Genomic DNA, 13,626 nt, shown 5'->3' with positions numbered 1-13,626 from the left:
AGGCTGCAACTGCTAGAGGTTGACCGATTAATCAGAATGGCCGATTAATTAGGGCCGATTTCAGGTTTTCATAACATTCGGTAATCTGCATTTTTGGACACCGATCATGGCCGATTACATTGCACTCCACGAGGAGACTGTGTGGCAGGCTGACTACCTGTTATGCGAGTGCAGCAAGGAGCCACGGTAAGGTGCTAGCTAGCATTAAACTTATCTTATAAAAACAATCAGTCTTAACATAATCACTAGTTAACTACACATGGTTGATGATATTACTAGTTTATTTAGCTTGTCCTGCGTTGCATATTATCGATGCGGTGCCTGTTAATTTATCATTGAATCACAGCCTACTTCATCAAAAGGGGGATTTAACAAGCGCATTTGTGAAAAAAGCACTGTTGTTGCACCAATGTGTACCTAACCATAAACATCAATGCCTTTCTTTAAAATCAATTCACAAGTATATATTTTTAAACCTGCATATTTAGTTAATATTGCCTGCTAACATTAATTTATTTTAACTAGGTAAATTGTGTCACTTCTCTTGCAACAGAGTCAGGGTATATGCAGCAGTTTGGGCCGCCTGGCTCGTTGTGAACTGTGTGAAGACTTTCTTCCTAACAAAGACAGCCAACTTCGCCTAACGGGGGATGATGTAACAAAAGCGCATTTGCGAATAAAGCACAATCATTGCACGAATGTACCTAACCATAAACATAAATTCCTTGCTTAACCTCTTAGAGCTCTAGGGGCGCTATTTCATTTTTGGATAAAAAACGTTCCCGTTTTAAGCGCGATATTTTGTCACGAAAAGATGCTCGACTATGCATATTCTTGACAGTTTTGGAAAGAAAACACTCTGAAGTTTCAGAATCTGCAAAGATTTTGTCTGTAAGTGCCCCAGAACTCATTCTACAGGCGAAACCAAGATGATGCATCACCCAGGAATTAGCAGAATTTCTGAAGCTCTGTTTTCCATTCTCTCCTTATATGGCTGTGATTGCGCAAGGAATGAGCCTACACTTTCTGTCGTTCGCCCAAGGTCTTAGCAGCATTGTGACGTATTTGTAGGCATATCATTGGAAGATTGGCCATAAGAGACTACATTTTCCAGAGGTCCGCCCGGTGTCCTTTGTCTAAATTTGTGCGTAATCTTCAGGTGCAGGCATTTTCTCCTGGGATTCAGGAGAGAAAGCATGTTTCCAAGAACGATGTATCAATGAAGAGATATGTGAAAAACACCTTGAGGATTGATTCTAAACAACGTTTGCCATGTTTTCAGTCGATATTATGGAGTTAATTTGGAAAAAAGTTTGCGTTTTGAGGACTGAATTTATGGATTTTTTTTGGTAGCCAAATGTGATGTATAAAACGGAGCTATTTCTAATACACAAGGAATCTTTTTGGAAAAACTGAGCATCTGCTATCTAACTGAGAGTATCCTCATTGAAAACATCAGAAGTTCTTCAAAGGTAAATGATTTTATTTGAAGGCTTTTATGTTTTTGTTAATGTTGCGTGCTGGATGCTAACGCTAATGCTAACGCTAAATGCTAACGCGAAATGCTAACTCTAGCTAGCTACTTTTACACAAATGATTGTTTTCCTATGGTTGAGAAGCATATTTTGAAAATCTGAGATGACAGTGTTGTTTACAAAAGGCTAAGCTTGAGAGATGGCATATTTATTTCATTTCATTTGCGATTTTCATAAATAGTTAACGTTGTGTTATGCTAATGAGCTTGCTGATAGATTTACACAATCCTGGATACAGGGGTTTTTTCATAGCTAAACGTGACGCAGAAAACGGAGCGATTTGTCCTAAACAAATAATCTTTCAGGAAAAACTGAACATTTGCTATCTGAGAGTCTCCTCATTGAAAACATCTGAAGTTCTTCAAAGGTAAATGATTTTTTTGAATGCTTTTCTGTTTTTTTGTGTAAATGTTGCCAGCTGAATGCTAATGCTAAATGCTACGTTAGCCATCAATACTGTTACACAAATGCTTGTTTTGCAATGGTTGAGAAGCATATTTTGAAAATCTGAGATGACAGTGTTGTTAACAAAAGGCTAAGCTTGAGAGCTAGCATATTTATTTCATTTCATTTGCGATTTTCATGAATAGTTAACGTTGCGTTATGGTAATGAGCTTGAGTCTGTATTCACGAACCCGGATCCGGGATGGGGAGATCAGAAAGGTTAAAATCAATACACAGAAGTATATATTTTTAAACCTGCATATTTAGTTAAAAGAAATCCAGATTAGCAGGCAATATTAAACTAGGGAAATTGTGTCTCTTCTCTTTCGTTCATTGCACGCAGAGTCAGGGTATATGCAACAGTTTGGGCCGCCTGGCTCATTGCGTACTAATTTGCCAGAATTTTAAGTAATTATGACATAACATTGAAGGTTGTTCAATGTAACAGGAATATTTAGATTTATGGATGCCAACCGTTAAGATAAAATACGGAATGGTTCCGTATTTCACTGAAAGAACAAACATTTGTTTTCTAAATGATAGTTTCCGGATTCGACCATATTAATGACCTAAGGCTCGTATTTCTGTGTGTTATTACGTTATAATTAAGTATATGATTTGATGCTTGATAGAGCAGTCTGACTGAGCGGTGGTAGGCACCAGCAGGCTCGCAAGCATTCATTCAAACAGCACTTCAGTGTGTTTGCCAGCAGCTCTTCGCTGTTCTTCAAGCATTTTGCTGTTTATGACTTCAAACCTATCAACACCCGAGATTAGGCTGGTGTAACCAATGTGAAATGGCTAGCTAGTTAGCAGGGTGCGCGCTAATAGCATTTCAATTGGTGACGTCACTCGCTCTGAGACCTTGAAGTAGTTGTTCCCCTTGCTCTGCAAGAGCCGTGGCTTTTGTGGAGCGATGGGTAATGATGCTTCGAGTGTGGCTGTTGTCGATGTGTTCCTGGTTCGAGCCCAGGTAGGGGTGAGGAGAGGGAACGGAAGCTATATACTGTTACACTGGCAATACTAAAGTGCCTATAAGAACATCCAATAGTCAAAGGTTAATGAAATACAAATGGTATAGAGCGAGAGAGTCGTAGAATTCCTATAATAACAAAAAGTAAAACTTCTTACCCTGGAATATTGAAGACTCATGTTAAAAGGAACCACCAGCTTTCATATGTTCTCATGTTCTGAGCAAGGAACTTAAACGTTAGCTTTTTTACATGGCACATATTGCACTTTTACTTTCCTCTCCAACACTTTGTTTTTGTATTATTTAAACCAAACTGTACATGTTTCATTATTTATTTGAGGCTAAATTGATTGTTATTGATGTATTATATTAGGTTAAAATAAAAGTGTTTATTCAGTATTGTTGTAATTGTCATTATTACAAATAAATAAATAAATAAAATCAGCCGATTAATCGGTATCAGCTTTTTTGGTCCTCCAATAATCGGTATCGGCGTTGAAAAATCATAATTGGTCGACCTCTAGTACCCGCTTTAAGTTACAGTTTCAGATAGCGGTCAAGAAGACTACTGTGGCTATTTGATCATAATGTAGGCCTAACAGAGTGGCCTTTCATCAAAAACAATGGAGAAAATGCATCCCATAACATTTTAACATGGAAATAGCTGTTATATCATTCAGCCTACAGTAGCAGCCAATGTGTGGTGTTCAATGTAGGTCTACATTCCATGAGACTTCTGAAAAAAACAACATGCAGGGCTTGACATTAACCTGTTTATCCACTTGTCCTTCAGACAAGGAGGAGCCTGAAAATGTTGTGTTGTTTGATGCAAAATAAAATGCATTACTATACCCATACCATTATTACAGAGAATCAGAATTGAACCAACACCACCCTCCCAACATAACCTCTATGACAGTAATCTGGTGTGATTGAGGTGGATTTCTCTTTGTTGTTACGCGTTGTGATGCTACTTGATCCCCCATGATCCCTGTTAGTGTGATTAAACCTTGCGGAGGTGTGTGTTGGCACCGTTCTCACCGACTGCGGGGGTTAATTGACAATTAAAAGTGTCAGACCCCTCTTATAGTGAAGCTACAACAGGATTTTACTTCATGCTTCACACACACACACACACACGCACACACGCACACGCGCGCACACGCACACACACACACGCTCGCATGCATTTACACGCCATGTAAATAAATACTTATCCTGCATTAAGACAGAGCTCTCTGTGAGTAGGGTTTGGCATGGTGTGTTAGCAGAGAGAAATGTAAAGCCATATTCCATCACTACCATAATCCCTGTTTGGAAACGCAGAGTACACAACACAGAAATACAATAAGAGGACAGGAGGAGGAAATGAGAGAATGATAGGATAAGAGGACAGGAGATCGAGTAGAAGAGGTGAACACTCTGCCCCAGTGCAAACGCTCACCTCCTTGGGCCCTTATCCACAATCCCCTAACTCACGTGTTGGCCACTTCAACTGTGTACGCGTGTGCTTGTGAGTGCACTTGATAACACCACTCAGTAGGGGTCTCACCTCTTTGGCTGCCTGCTTCCCAGCCTGCTGCTGCTGCTGAGTCAGAAGCTGAAGATGCAGCTGCTCCTGCTGCTTCTTATAGTACTCCTGTAGCTGGGGAGGGGAGGAAGGAGGGAAAAGAGGAGGGAAATTGATCAAAAGCCTCCTGTGACAGCAAACCCCAGGCCTAGCTGCAATAACACAAGGTACAATAGAGAGCAGTAAGACTGAGAAGGTGTGTGTGTTTATGTGATGTATAATCAGTTTCCAGAACAACTAAAGATACAATAGAGAGCAGTAAGACTGAGAAGGTGTGTGTGTTTATGTGATGTATAATCAGTTTCCAGAACAACTAAAGATACAATAGAGAGCAGTAAGACTGAGAAGGTGTGTGTGTTTATGTGATGTATAATCAGTTTCCAGAACAACTAAAGATACAATAGAGAGCAGTAAGACTGGGAAGGTGTGTGTGTTTATGTGATGTATAATCAGTTTCCACAACAACTAAAGATACAATAGAGAGCAGTAAGACTGAGAAGGTGTGTGTGTTTATGTGATGTATAATCAGTTTCCACAACAACTAAAGATACAATAGAGAGCAGTAAGACTGAGAAGGTGTGTGTGTTTATGTGATGTATAATCAGTTTCCACAACAACAAAAGATACAATAGAGAGCAGTAAGACTGAGAAGGTGTGTGTGTTTATGTGATGAATAACAACAACTAAAGCAGGTAGACAACCTGTTATTGTAATGTGTTCCGTATAATGTGTATAGATGTATAATGTGTATAGGTGTATAATGTGTATAGGTGTATAATGTGTATAGGTGTATAATGTGTATAGGTGTATAATGTGTATAGGTGTATAATGTGTATAGGCGTATAATGTGTATAGGTGTATAATGTGTATAGGTGTATAATGTGTATAGGTGTATAATGTGTATAATGTGTATAGGTGTATAATGTGTATAGGTGTATAATGTGTATAGGTGTATAATGTGTATAATGTGTATAGATGTATAATGTGTATAGGTGTATAAGGTGTATAATGTGTATAGGTGTATAATGTGTATAGGTGTATAATGTGTATAGGTGTATAATGTGTATAATGTGTATAATGTGTATAGGTGTATAGATGTATAATGTGTATAGGTGTATAATGTGTATAGGTGTATAATGTGTATAGATGTATAATGTGTATAATGTGTATAGATGTATAATGTGTATAGATGTATAATGTGTATAATGTGTATAGATGTATAATGTGTATAGGTGTATAATGTGTATATGTGTATAATGTGTATAGATGTATAATGTGTATAATGTGTATAATGTGTATAGGTGTATAATGTGTATAGGTGTATGATGTGTATAATGTGTATAGATGTATAATGTGTATAATGTGTATAGATGTATAATGTGTATAGGTGTATAATGTGTATAGGTGTATAATGTGTATAGGTGTATAATGTGTATAGATGTATAATGTGTATAGGTGTATAATGTGTATAATGTCTATAGGTGTATAATGTGTATAGATGTATAATGTGTATAATGTGTATAGATGTATAATGTGTATAGATGTATAATGTGTATAGGTGTATAATGTGTATAATGTGTATAGATGTATAATGTGTATAGGTGTATAATGTGTATAGATGTATAATGTGTATAGATGTATAATGTGTATAATGTGTATAGATGTATAATGTGTATAATGTGTATAGGTGTATAATGTGTATAGATGTATAATGTGTATAGGTGTATAATGTGTATAGATGTATAATGTGTATAGATGTATAATGTGTATAATGTGTATAGATGTATAATGTGTATAGATGTATAATGTGTATAATGTGTATAGATGTATAATGTGTATAATGTGTATAGATGTATAATGTGTATAGATGTATAATGTGTATAGGTGTATAATGTGTATAATGTGTATAATGTGTATAGGTGTATAATGTGTATAGGTGTATAATGTGTATAGGTGTATAATGTGTATAGATGTATAATGTGTATAGATGTATAATGTGTATAATGTGTATAGATGTATAATGTGTATAGGTGTATAATGTGTATAGGTGTATAATGTGTATAGATGTATAATGTGTATAGATGTATAATGTGTATAATGTGTATAGATGTATAATGTGTATAATGTGTATAGGTGTATAATGTGTATAATGTGTATAGATGTAGAATGTGTAGAATGTGTATAGGTGTATAATGTGTATAGGTGTATAATGTGTATAATGTGTATAGATGTATAATGTGTATAGATGTATAATGTGTATAGGTGTATAATGTGTATAATGTGTATAGGTGTATAATGTGTATAGGTGTATAATGTGTATAGGTGTATAATGTGTATAGGTGTATAATGTGTATAGGTGTATAATGTGTATAAGTGTATAATGTGTATAGGCGTATAATGTGTATAGGTGTATAATGTGTATAGATGTATAATGTGTATAGATGTATAATGTGTATAGATGTATAATGTGTATAGGTGTATAATGTGTATAGGTGTATAATGTGTATAGGTGTATAATGTTTGCAGGTGTATAATGTGTATAGGTGTATAATGTGTATAGATGTATAATGTGTATAGGTGTATAATGTGTATAGGTGTATAATGTATATAGATGTATAATGTGTATAGGTGGATAATGTGTATAGATGTATAATGTGTATAGGTGTATAATGTGTATAGGTGTATAATGTGTATAGGTGTATAATGTGTATAGGTGTATAATGTGTATAGGTGTATAATGTTTGCAGGTGTATAATGTGTATAGGTGTATAATGTGTGCAGGTGTATAATGTGTATAAGTTAGAGAGAAGTGCAAACATGACCCAACAGGAGTGTTCTGTCCCTCTAGGGAGAGAAGTGCAAACATGACCCAACAGGAGTGTTCTGTCCCTCTAGGGAGAGAAGTGCAAACATGACCCAACAGGAGTGGTCTGTCCCTCTAGGGAGAGAAGTGCAAGCATGACCCAACAGGAGTGTTCTGTCCCTCTAGGGAGAGAAGTGCAAACATGACCCAACAGGAGTGTTCTGTCCCTCTAGGGAGAGAAGTGCAAACATGACCCAACAGGAGTGTTCTGTCCCTCTAGGGACTGATGTGCAAGCATGACTCAACAGGAGTGTTCTGTCCCTCTAGGTAGAGATGTGCAAACATGACCCAACAGGAGTGTTCTGTCCCTCTATGGACAGATGTGCAAACATGACCCAACAGGAGTGTTCTGTCCCTCTAGGTAGAGATGTGCAAACATGACCCAACAGGAGTGTTCTGTCCCTCTAGGGACAGATGTGCAAACATGACACAACAGGAGTGTTCTGTCCCTCTAGGGAGAGATGTGCAAACATGACCCAACAGGAGTGTTCTGTCCCTCTAGGGACAGATGTGCAAACATGACCCAACAGGAGTGTATGTGCAAACATGACCCAACAGGAGTGTTCTGTCCCTCTAGGGACAGATGTGCAAACATGACCCAACAGGAGTGGTCTGTCCCTCTAGGGACAGATGTGCAAACATGACCTAACAGGAGTGTTCTGTCCCTCTAGGGACAGATGTGCAAACATGACCCAACAGGAGTGTTCTGTCCCTCTAGGGACAGATGTGCAAACATGACCCAACAGGAGTGTTCTGTCCCTCTAGGGACAGATGTGCAAACATGACCCAACAGGAGTGTTCTGTCCCTCTAGGTAGAGATGTGCAAACATGACCCAACAGGAGTGTTCTGTCCCTCTAGGGACAGATGTGCAAACATGACACAACAGGAGTGTTCTGTCCCTCTAGGGAGCAATGTGCAAACATGACCCAACAGGAGTGTATGTGCAAACATGACCCAACAGGAGTGTTCTGTCCCTCTAGGGAAAGATGTGCAAACATGACCCAACAGGAGTGTATGTGCAAACATGACCCAACAGGAGTGTTCTGTCCCTCTAGGGACTGATGTGCAAACATGACCCAACAGGAGTGGTCTGTCCCTCTAGGGACAGATGTGCAAACATGACCCAACAGGAGTGTTCTGTCCCTCTAGGGAAAGAAGTGCAAACATGACCCAACCGGAGTGTTCTGTCCCTCTAGGGAGAGAAGTGCAAACATGACCCAACAGGAGTGGACTTTCTTCCTTTAAAAATAATGATTTAATGTTCACCTGAAACACCTGGACAGCCCCGTAAATCTCGGTGCCCTACAGTAGCTGGCATGGAAGGCGTCGCCATAGCACCAGAGACACACAGTTATTTATGGGCTGCTTGCTTACCGGGTTGGGGGAGGAGGGACATGTTCTGATGTGGCCATTTTGAAGGAGAATCAAGGTGTATCAGCCTGATCGCTAGAAATAAACTTTGATGTCGTTGTTTGAAAAGGTCCTGAGAGCGATATATCCTCAGCGCTAAAATGAAACAAAAAAACATCTCCCAACACTGGGAGCGAACTCGAGATGCTCGGAGAGCGTTGCTCACACCACTGCGCCACAGCCGTTCACAATGCTCTAGCAAGCCTTGAGAATACTGATGATACTTGATGGCCCTTGCGCATCGTTTTTCATTATTTGGTTTTAAGGCTTCCCCAAACCATAGCCCTAACCTTAACCACTCAGAGTTAATGCCTAAACTGTTAACCTGCGAGTTGTTTCTGTTTAATCCCGTAACCACGCAGAATGAAATAGACGTTCATCCATAACATGTCACATTTTGAAAGGAAGCTATGAAATCTTGTTGATCTTTATAGTCTGAAGTGAACAACTCGCCTAGTAACTGTTAAACGTAAAGTCATATGGTTTCAACCAGCCTGTGTTTCAGATCAGAGAAGATGAGGGAAGACTTCTACTGGCTGGTACTGTTACTACTGACGAGAGACAGCCTGTTTCTGTTTGTCTGACTAACTAATCAATAATTTACCAAGGACACTCCATGAGGATAAGCATCTCCCTGTGCTCTGACAGCCTGTTGCAACAACAGGGGAATGTGTGTTTCTCTTTCTATTCCTCTGATTCTGTCCATTTCTCTTATTTATTCTTTGTCCCTCCCATTTTTCCCTCTGTCCCACCTCCCTGTCTTTCCATACTCCATAGGCAGAGTTCATCTCTCCTCTCCAAGGCAGTGGCTACCTCCCTTTCACAGACACACACACACACACACACACAGACACACACACACACACAGACACACACACACACACACAGACACACACACACACACAGACACACACACGCATGCACACACAGACACACACACACACACACACACACACACACACAGACACACAGACACACACACACGCATACACACACAAGCTAGGCTGGTGCTGGAGAGTTGTAAGAATAATTAAGTGATAATTAAGGTATTTTTTATGATGTGATTCAGTGGCTCTGTAGCATTAAGAGAGCCACTCACCTTGCCAGCCTATTACCAGCCTATTACCGTGACCTTGCCTTAACTAACACACCGAGAAAGAAACCAGATCAGCAGTGGTGTAATTAAAGGTTAAAGGAAAAGTCAAGGTTAAACCACCACACACACACACACACACACACACACACACACACACACACACACACACACACACATAGTGCAAAGTCTCCATGGGATATGAAATGTAATGATCCAATGACTGATGTGGTCTGTGATTGCTGTATGTGGTGTGTGTGTGTGTGCTGATTTGTGGCTGATTTGCTGATATAGACTAGGTGGCAGTCATGGTGTGGTTAATTAAGTGGGAGAGTTGTGTTAAACTCAAGTGGTTTTAAAAGCAGAGGTAAAATGGCCTTACACAAGTGTGTGTGTGTGTGTGTGTGTGTGTGTGAGCGTGTGTGTGTGTAAGTGTTTCACCCCCACCCCCCCATCTCCTCGTTAGAGTAAAAAGACCTGTGCAAGCTCTTCTTAACCATCTCATTCCCAGAGAGACAGCATATTTCCATTACCATCCATTTTGTCAGATCTTCCCACTGCAATTTAAAATGGCCTAAAGAAACAATTCCTTATTAAATCTACTGTCTGTTCAAGCCCTGGACATATGTGTGTGTGTTCAATTTATCTGTTGTAGCCCTGCCTCTGTCAGAACTACTGTTCTGTCTACACACTTTTAATAGCTGCCTATTCAACACGTACAGGAGAGAAAGTGGGTGTTACAGTCCATTCTGAAAGTATTCAGACACCTTGACTTTTTCCACGTTGTTACGTTACAGCCTTATTTTAGAATGAATAAAATAAATTCCTCTTCAGTCTACACACACAAAACCCCATAATGACAAAGCAAAAACTGGTTTTTAGACATTTTTGCAAATCTATTAAAAATAAAAACCTGAAATATCACATACATATTCAGACCCTTTACTCAGTACCTTGTTGAGAAAAATGGGAGAAACTCCCCAAATGCAGGTGTGCCAAGCTTGCAGCGTCATACCCAAGAAGACTCGAGGCTGCCTTGAGTATGACAAGCTTGGCACACCTGCATTTGGGGAGTTTCTACCATTTTTCTCAACAAAGTATTTTCCCCAGTCTGTGGTTATGAGCTCTCTGGAGCAGGTTTTCATCAAGAATCTCTCGATCCTGACTAGTCTCCCAGTCCCTGAAAAACCACCATGCTTCACCATAAGAATGGTGCCAGGTTTCCTCTAGACGTGACACTTGGCATTCAGGCCAAAGACTTCAATCTTGGTTTCATCAGACCAGACAATCTTGTTTCTCATGGTCTGAGGGTCCTTTAGGTGCCTTTTGGCAAACTCCAAGCAGGCTGTCATGTGCCTTTTACTGAGGAGTGGCTTCCGTCTGGCAACTCTACCATAAAGGCCTGATTGGTGGTGTGCTGCAGAGATGGTTGTCCTTCTGGAAGGTTCTCCCATTTCTACAGAGGAACTCTGGAGCTCTGTCAGAGTGACCATCGGGTTCTTGGTCACATCCCTGACCAAGGCCCTTCTCCTCTGATAGGTCAGTTTGGCCGGGCGGCCAGCTCTAGGAAGAGTCTTGGTGGTTCCAAACTTCTTCCATTTAAGAATGATGCAGGCCACTGTGTTCTTGGGGAACTTCAATGCTGCATAATGTTTTTGGTACCCTTCCCCAGATCTGTGCATCGACACAATGCTGTCTTGGAGCTCTACAGACAATTCCTTCAACCTCATGGCTTGGTTTTTGCTCTGAGATGCCCTGTCAACTTTGGGACCTTATATAGACAGCTGTGTGCCTTTCCAAATCATGTCCAATTAATTGAGTTTACCACAGGTGGACTCCAATCAAGTTGTAGAAACATCTCAAGGATGATCAATGGAAACAGGATGCATAAAAAAAAACTGTTTTCACTATGTCATTATGGGGTATTGTGTGTACATTGATGAGTGGAAAAAATTATGTAATCCATTTTAGAATAAGGATGTAACGTAACAAAATGTAGAAAAAGTCAAGGGGTGTGAATATTTTTGTACATATTATTATATTATATTATGATGATTGATTACTTATTATAATAAAGTATTTGTCACGCCCTGATCTGTTTCACCTGTCTTTGTGATTGTCTCCACCCAACTCCAGGTGTCACCTGTTTTCCCCATTAGTCCCTGGTGTATTTAGCCCTGTGTTTCTTGTCTCTCTGTCCCAGTTCGTCTTGTTTTGCCAAGTCAACCAGCGTTTTTCCTAGCTCCTATTTTCCCCAGTCTCTGTTTTTTCCTAGCCCTCCTGGCCCTAGCCCTCCTGGCCCTAGCCCTCCTGGCCTTAGCCCTCCTGGCCTTAGCCCTCCTGGCCCTAGCCCTCCTGGCCTTAGCCCTCCTGGCCTTAGCCCTCCTGGCCCTAGCCCTCCTGGCCTTAGCCCTCCTGGCCCTAGCCCTCCTGGCCCTAGCCCTCCTGGTCCTAGCCCTCCTGGCCCTAGCCCTCCTGGCCCTAGCCCTCCTGGTTTTGATCCTTGCATGTCCTGACGCCGAATCCGCCTGACCACTCTGCCTGTCCTGACCTCGAGCCTGCCTATCGCCTGGTACTGTTTGGACTCTGACCTGGTTTATGAACTCTCGCCTGTTCCTGACCTGCCTTTGTCTACCCCTTTTGTTGTAATAAATATAGGAGCTCAACCATCTGCCTCCTGTGTCTGCATTTGCGTCTCACCTTGTGCCCTTATAGTATTCAAATGTATTGTATCCCAACAATGGGACTGACATAGGCTTTAACTCATACACTTCTGTAAGCGTCATTGAAGCTACAAAAATGTAAATGATCGACCTTAATATTTCATAACTATGCAAAAGAACATTATGAACATAATTACATTTACACTCATGGGCGTCCCACTGGGTCATATCTCAATAACCCAGCAGTTTTTAAAGAAAACAACCCAACTAAGTGACCCAACACCTACAACCCACCAGCTGGGTCAACCAAACAACCCAGCAGTTGGGTCAACCAAACAACCCACCAGTTGGGTCAACCAAACAACCCAGCAGTTGGGTCAACCAAACAACCCACCAGCTGGGTCAACCAAACAACCCACCAGTTGGGTCAACCAAACAACCCACCAGCTGGGTCAACCAAACAACCCACCAGTTGGGTCAACCAAACAACCCACCAGTTGGGTCAACCAAACAACCCAGCAGTTGGGTCAACCAAACAACCCACCAGCTGGGTCAACCAAACAACCCACCAGTTGGGTCAACCAAACAACCCACCAGCTGGGTCAACCAAACAACCCACCAGTTGGGTCAACCAAACAACCCACCAGTTGGGTCAACCAAACAACCCACCAGTTGGGTCAACCAAACAACCCACCAGTTGGGTCAACCAAACAACCCACCAGCTGGGTGAACCAAACAACCCAGCAGTTGTGTCAAATAAACAACCCAGCAGTTGGGTCAACCAAACAACCCACCAGTTGGGTCAACCAAACAACCCACCAGCTGGGTGAACCAAACAACCCAGCAGTTGTGTCAAATAAACAACCCAGCAGTTGGGTCAACCAAACAGCCCACCAGTTGTGTCAACCAAACAACCCAGCAGTTGGGTCAAATAAACAACCCACCAGTTGTGTCAACCAAACAACCCACCAGTTGGGTGAACCAAACAACCCACCAGCTGGGTGAACCAAACAACCCAGCAGTTGTGTCAAATAAACAACCCACCAGTTGGGTCAACCAAACAACCCACCAGTT

General features: G+C 40.9%; 1 protein-coding gene and 1 long non-coding RNA gene across 9 annotated transcripts in view; one reads left to right on the top strand and one right to left on the bottom strand.

The window, feature by feature from the left end:
* foxp4 (forkhead box P4) overlaps positions 1–13,626 on the bottom strand; it is a 201,183-nt gene that overhangs the window by 57,871 nt on the left and 129,686 nt on the right. For all 8 annotated transcript variants that reach the window (XM_090241240.1, XM_036983565.2, XM_090241238.1 and 5 more), the window contains exon 5: positions 4,505–4,597. In XM_090241240.1, coding sequence (XP_090097366.1) covers positions 4,505–4,597 — 93 coding nt within the window. The remainder of the gene's footprint in view (positions 1–4,504; positions 4,598–13,626) is intronic.
* LOC149982581 (uncharacterized) overlaps positions 1,340–13,626 on the top strand; it is a 338,493-nt gene continuing 326,206 nt past the window's right edge. The window contains exons 1-2 of the long non-coding RNA XR_016497306.1: positions 1,340–1,472; positions 1,841–1,902. This is a non-coding gene — a long non-coding RNA (uncharacterized LOC149982581). The remainder of the gene's footprint in view (positions 1,473–1,840; positions 1,903–13,626) is intronic.

Source organism: Oncorhynchus mykiss, chromosome 7 (genome assembly GCF_057628025.1).
Source record: "Oncorhynchus mykiss isolate SJ-2025 chromosome 7, ASM5762802v1, whole genome shotgun sequence".
NCBI classification, from domain to species: domain Eukaryota; kingdom Metazoa; phylum Chordata; class Actinopteri; order Salmoniformes; family Salmonidae; genus Oncorhynchus; species Oncorhynchus mykiss.
Note: the sequence above shows the minus strand (reverse complement) of the source record. Positions and strands in the feature narration are given on the sequence as shown.